General features: G+C 42.2%; 1 protein-coding gene across 1 annotated transcript; it reads left to right on the forward strand.

Annotated features, from left to right (window-relative positions):
• The first annotated feature begins 138 nt into the window (after positions 1-138).
• Positions 139-6,098, forward strand: nox1 (NADPH oxidase 1). The gene is made up of 13 exons (XM_076292217.1): positions 139-201; positions 351-446; positions 838-948; positions 1,290-1,374; positions 1,906-2,051; positions 2,191-2,372; positions 3,078-3,204; positions 3,382-3,474; positions 3,741-3,982; positions 4,330-4,492; positions 4,711-4,857; positions 5,122-5,246; positions 5,354-6,098. Exons 1-13 carry the CDS (start codon positions 157-159, stop codon positions 5,478-5,480), a joined length of 1,689 nt encoding a protein of 562 aa, XP_076148332.1. The 5' UTR covers positions 139-156; the 3' UTR covers positions 5,481-6,098.
• Positions 6,099-6,139: the final 41 nt, after the last annotated feature.

Raw genomic sequence — 6,139 nt, forward strand, 5'->3', positions numbered from 1 at the left:
CGCAACGCTATTTTTTCCCCCTATCTGTTGTCCTCATTCGTTTCGGATCAATCTCTGGACTGACCTGAGGGGTGGAGTCTGGACAGGACGGCGACAGGTAGCCTATATAAAGGATGCGATTCACCTGTAAGTAGCCTGCTGGTCTACAGAGCGAACATGGGGAATTGGATTATTAATCACGGGTTCACCGCCTTCTTATTGGTAAACACATTGTTTTGTCGTTTTTCGTGACGAGGTTCAATTTATAAACTAATCAAGACGGTATTTTTACTTTATTGTTGTGAGAAATGGTTTCGATAGTGTTTAAATGTCCTTTGGATGTAGACTAATTATCTTGGTGTTTTCTGCAGTTCATATGGATGGGCATCAACATATTTCTGTTCGTCTGGTTCTATTTCTTTTACGATCTGGGAGATCAGTTCATCTACACAAGACATCTTTTGGGGGTGAGTTTTATCATTAATGATATTGTTAGAGCTGCCAAATAAAATATTAGCAATATAGGCCTATTTGTTAAAAGTAAAAGGTGAATATATGGTAGGCCTATTTAATTTAAAAGGAGTCTTAGCCTACACTGTCCAGTTACGATTGAATGAGCAGATAGCTAAAAATGGCAGACACGGCTATGTTTTTGACATTGATTAACATAGGTTATATAGCAGTCAGATGCTGTAACAGATGTCATATGTCAGATGCTGTAACAAAATATTGTAAATAAATAACGTGACGTGGTGTAAGTTTACACACATGGGTGTAGAGATGGAAAATGATCAGATAATGATTTGAATCGGGGCTGTTGGTGAGCATGCGTGCATTATTGGTGTGGTGTGATTTCAGTCTGCGCTGGCATGGGCTCGTGCTCCTGCTGCTGTGCTCAACTTCAACTGCATGCTCATTCTGCTGCCAGTCTGCCGCAACCTGCTCTCTCTCATACGAGGAACTTTCATGGTAAGTGACAAACTGGTCTTGTGTGTGTGTGTGTGAGTGAGAGAGAGAGAGAGAGTGTGTGTGTGTGTGTGTGTGCGTCTGTGTGTTTTTGTCTGTGTGAGTGTGAGAGAGAGAGACAGAGAGAGAGTGTATGTGTCTGTGTGAGTGTAAGAGAGAGAGAGAGAGAGAGTGTGTGTCTGTGTGTCTGTGTGAGTGTAAGTGAGAGAGAGAGAGAGAGAGAAAGAGAGAGTGTGTGTGTGTGTGTGTGTGTGTGTGTGTGTGTGTGTTAGTTACCTGCTGAGAAACGTGTATGTCTGGAAAAAGTATTCATGACAACTGCTCTCCTCTTGCTTATGTCTTAGTGCTGTGGGCGAACCATGAGGAAACAGATTGACCATAATATCAGTTTCCACAAACTCGCCGCTTACATGATCGGTTTAATGACGGGTAAATATTTCATTTATTTTAAATGTACAATTTGAAGTCATTCCCTATGAAAGATTTTGTCACTTTATACAGCTTTTAACACATGCAACTCCTTCTGAAAGTCTTCTCGACTGAAATTCCAAAGAGCCCCAAAATAAGCCAAATATTGACCAAAGGTGAACTGCAAACAAAGCTGATTTTCGGATAGGCAGTTTTCAGGCATGTGTTAGAAGAGGATAAAAAGCACTTTCTTGTTTAGGTCATCTGTTATTTTTTAACCCTTATGTTGTATACACATTCCTAAAGCTAGAAAAAATTTAAGCTTCTTCCTTGTAATGGATCTTACTCTTAAGTTAATGCAGCTTCTAGGCTTGGTGCTCTTGAGAAGTCAATCAAACTCTGAATGCACCATTTAGTCATTAATCCACTGATAAACATAACTGTACCTCTGCCATTGGTCACAATGTCATTATTTGCCATTGCTGTAAAATAGGATAAACAAACATTTTAACAACAAATCCTGATTGTACTCCATTTGTATTTTGTTTGTAGCGGTTCACACAGTTGCACATTTGCTGAATGTGGAATGGTACTATAACAGCTTCCGGGGGGAATATGATGCTCTGAGTGATGCACTGTCTGCTCTGGAGGACGAAGACAACACCACCTACCTGAATCCTATTCGATCAAACACCACTGTAAGTTTGGAGAAATCAACGTAGTTTTATGCATTAAGATTTGGCTGTTTAGTTCAGTGACTCGTGGGATTAACCTGTACGATGTGCTCTGACCTGTACGATGTGCTCTGCCCTGCTCTGCCCCCCCCCCCCCCCCCAGACTCCCACTCTTTTTGCGTTCACCTCATTGGCTGGGATCACGGGGGTCATCATCACGCTCTCGCTCATTCTCATCATCACCTCTTCCATGGAGGTCATCCGCCGCAGCTACTTTGAGGTCTTCTGGTACACGCACCACCTGTTTGTGGTGTTCTTCATTGGGCTGGTCATCCATGGAGCAGGGTAAGGGTCCAGTTTGTTTAGCCACATAATTGCCATGTAGTAACTGTAGGAAAGTGGACATGTCAGACACAACTGGTAGTACATCATCGGACATTCACTTTAGTTTATTTTAACCTGGCTGGTAGATCATTTAAAACCTCATTTGATGTGGGTAGAGGAAAAAAGGAGCAAAAATGGAAGCTCATGTCCAAGATACATTTGGGAAAGGACAACAAAGACATATGCATTACAAAGGCATTACATTAAAATGTTACTGTACAATATAGTATATCAAGGACAAATTACTATCAGATGAGAACAGGTGTTTCTGTCTTTTTCTTTTCAAGTGTTTCTGTCTATTTTCAAACAGCCAGCTAAAAGAGCCTATAGCCCATGTTGATGACGACTACGTCAGGAGAGTTAGAATTATGACTAATGCTGGAAAACCATAAGCCTATATCTTGGCATCATACAAATATATTGATTATTGTGTTGAGGCTGGGGTATAAAATAAATATAGATCTACTTTCATAAATAAATTATATGTTGTTAATTTTCTCCATGTGACCACTTGCCCATTAATGAGCCAAGCTGTCAAAAGTGCTGACTGAAGTTAATTGCATTGAAATACAATATATAATACAATGAATTCTATTTCTAAATATCTATTTATAGCAGGCATGGCTGGTATACCTTCTTTAATAATCGCTTTGCTTCCTCTTCCAGGCGGATTGTGCGGAATCAAAAGACCACAGATCCCCCACATAACACAAGTTTTTGTTTTAGTCGACCTGAGCAATGGGGCCAAATTCCTGAGTGCCCGATACCTCAGTTTGCTGGAGGATTCCCACAGGTGAGGTCCAAGACAAGCACAGTCAAGTTCAGCTAGGGCCTCATGTAGACACTACATATATAAATGACAATTTTATATACAATACAGTACATTTACCATACATACATACATACATACATAAACAATCAGGTAATTTTTTCATCTTGTCTTAAATGTTTTAACTCGTCTCCTACATAGACTTGGATGTGGGTGATTGGGCCAATGTTCCTCTACGTGTGTGAGCGTTTGCTGCGCTTCATTCGCTACACACAGAAGGTCGAATACAGAAAGGTAAGTGTGTCCTGGAGAGACCCTTACATTTGATTCATTTAACATCAAAAATGTCTATATAGATGTCTATAGACACGTAAAGCACAGGTAGGGTGTCTTCCTTGAGAATCTATCTCTTGACCTTGGTGTTCTGGACACCGTTCTCTAATCCTATATTAACATGCATGAGTCATGGTTAATATCGGTGTCATTAATACATTAGCGTGCATGCCATAGGTTTACCTGTGTTTACACATTATCACTACGTTTCCTTGTCTCTCTCTCAGATTGTGATCCGGCCATCCAAAGTGCTGGAGCTGCAGCTGACGAAGAAAGGCTTCAAGATGGACGTCGGCCAGTACGTCTTCCTCAACTGCCCGTCCATCTCGCAGCTGGAGTGGCACCCGTTCACCATGACCTCGGCCCCCGAGGAGGACTTTTTCAGCGTGCACATCCGCTCCGCTGGGGACTGGACGCAGAAACTCATCAGCATGGTGGAGCAGCTGCCCGAGGGAGCTCAGGGGCCAAAGTGAGTTTAGTCTCGGACAGGAAGCACCTCTCTGGCTGACATCATTCTATGATTAGGATTCCATATGATCATTTTTATATGCAGAAACAAACATATTGTGCTTAATATCAAATGATTTATAATATGTTCCAGAAGATCTATATTGTGGTAAATGTAGACTATAGTACTTATCATAATGCCTGATTTTTGGAATATTCTTTTTTTTAACCAACCAGACATCAAATTAGTGCACCAAGCAAAGTGGCATTTTGTATGCTCCTGTGAATCCAATAAAGATGAAACTATAACACAATGCAATTGAAAGAAGGCTTTGAGTCTGTACCAAACATGCATCATCTCCCTCACAGAATGGGAGTGGACGGCCCTTTTGGCACTGCCAGTGAGGATGTGTTTGACTACGAGGTCGCCATGCTAGTCGGGGCCGGGATTGGGGTGACCCCTTTCGCCTCCATCATGAAATCCATCTGGTACAAGTTCAAGGAATCTAATCCCAAGCTGCGCACAAGGAAGGTATGTGACTTTGAGCTGGCTGGTGAAGAAGGTCACAGAGTGCTCACAAGCATGTTGTCCAACTGGTGTTAGTGCCAGACAGTACAGCGAGACTTTCTGTTCAGTTTCCAATCTCAATGTGTCTGGAATGGACTGTGTTGCGCTCGGTGTTCCATGACGCGTGGGGTAGCAGGCTGTGTTTATAAATAGCCTTTTTGGGGTCTCCTTCTTGGTTGCAGATTTACTTCTACTGGCTGTGCAGGGAGACGCACGCTTTCGAGTGGTTCGCCGACCTCCTGCAGGTGCTGGAGTCGGAGATGGAGGAGAGAGGCATGGGCGACTTCCTCACTTACAAGCTCTACCTCACAGGCTGGGACAAAAGCCATGTATGTACACATGTACACAAGCTGTTGCTAGGCTTTCAGACTTGGGCTGGCTGTGACAAATTTGCACCTGAAACGTCCTGTTCTGGCTGTTTCCAGGAAAAAATTGGAAACTTGTCAAAAATGATGTGGTTTATTACCTTATTGTCACAGTTATGTAAAAATGTGCTAAATTTAAAGTGCTACAGTGCTTAAGTACACTTTGTGGTTACACTGATTGATTCACAAAAGGTTTCACACCTGTGCATCATTGCAATGTATTTGTAGGCAACGCACGCAATGGTTCATTTTGGTGAGGACACAGATATTGTCACTGGACTGAAGCAGAAGACCCACTATGGCAGACCAAATTGGGACAAAGAATTTGAGGAAATTCGCAAAGAGAACCCCACGTAGGTTTTTCCCATACTTTCCTCCCTGTTGAGCGACTGTATATCTGCAGATCTAGAGAAGAGGGCACACTGAATAATGTCATTTCCTGCGTCCTTTCTCCCTGCAGTTCCACGGTCGGCAGTTTTCTCTGCGGCCCTGCAGTCTTGGCCAAGACTCTGGAGAAGAAATGCGTCAAGTACTCAGACGTAGACCCCCGGAAAACAAGGTTTTACTTCAACAAGGAGAACTTCTGAGCGACAATGTGCTGGAAAGATGGACAATGTTGTTGTTACTGATGAGCCTGCAGTTCAACCTGCTATTGCCTGATTCTTTAAGGATTTTTTTTTTTTGGGGGGTGGGGGGTTTAAGACCCTGTTAATTCCAGTGGCAGTGGCCTATCTATAAGGACAAGAAATTCACTTGACTGGTTACACTGTGTGCTGTGCATACGAAGGCATCTATTATTGTTTCCAATAAATACTTGATATTTCTGGGTTTGCACCGATACTGCCAAGTTCGCTGGATATTTGTATTTGATTATGTTAGTTGGGTGGTCCCTAAATAGTAGTGCCGGTGTAATGTGCCTCAAGTGTTTTATGCAACACTAAACGGTTTCCAGTGAATCATTTGTAAAAGGTTCCTGTTAACCCAAGGCACAGGGATCCTTTGTCTGTGTAGGACTTTCACGAACAAGGAAATGTGGTTTCATGGAAACTACATTACACCCTTTTTAAGTTGTGTTACAGGAATCTCCTCTTTTATAGATGTCTATCAGACTGCTATTGAAATATTGTTGTCTCATATCATTTGACACTCGCAACCCTTTCATCTAGGTCCGAAAGACAAATATATCTGTTTCTGTGAGTACAAAATCCTGTTTCTTGTCATTTCTTGGGGCAAATAACAAATAGAA

Source organism: Alosa pseudoharengus, unplaced genomic scaffold (assembly GCF_046254945.1).
Source record: "Alosa pseudoharengus isolate Yale_2024_CS ecotype anadromous, Long Island Sound unplaced genomic scaffold, YU_APseudo_1.1 YU_APseudo_1.1_scf_19, whole genome shotgun sequence".
Taxonomy (NCBI): domain Eukaryota; kingdom Metazoa; phylum Chordata; class Actinopteri; order Clupeiformes; family Clupeidae; genus Alosa; species Alosa pseudoharengus.

Bases quoted from the DNA above. Each gene is read 5' to 3' on its own strand.
- nox1 (XM_076292217.1), top strand. From the start codon at position 157: ATGGGGAATTGGATTATTAATCACGGGTTCACCGCCTTCTTATTG. The intron at 202-350 runs GTAAACACATTG...TGTTTTCTGCAG, and splicing joins GGTTCACCGCCTTCTTATTG to TTCATATGGATGGGCATCAA. The intron at 2,052-2,190 runs GTAAGTTTGGAG...CCCCCCCCCCAG, and splicing joins CTATTCGATCAAACACCACT to ACTCCCACTCTTTTTGCGTT.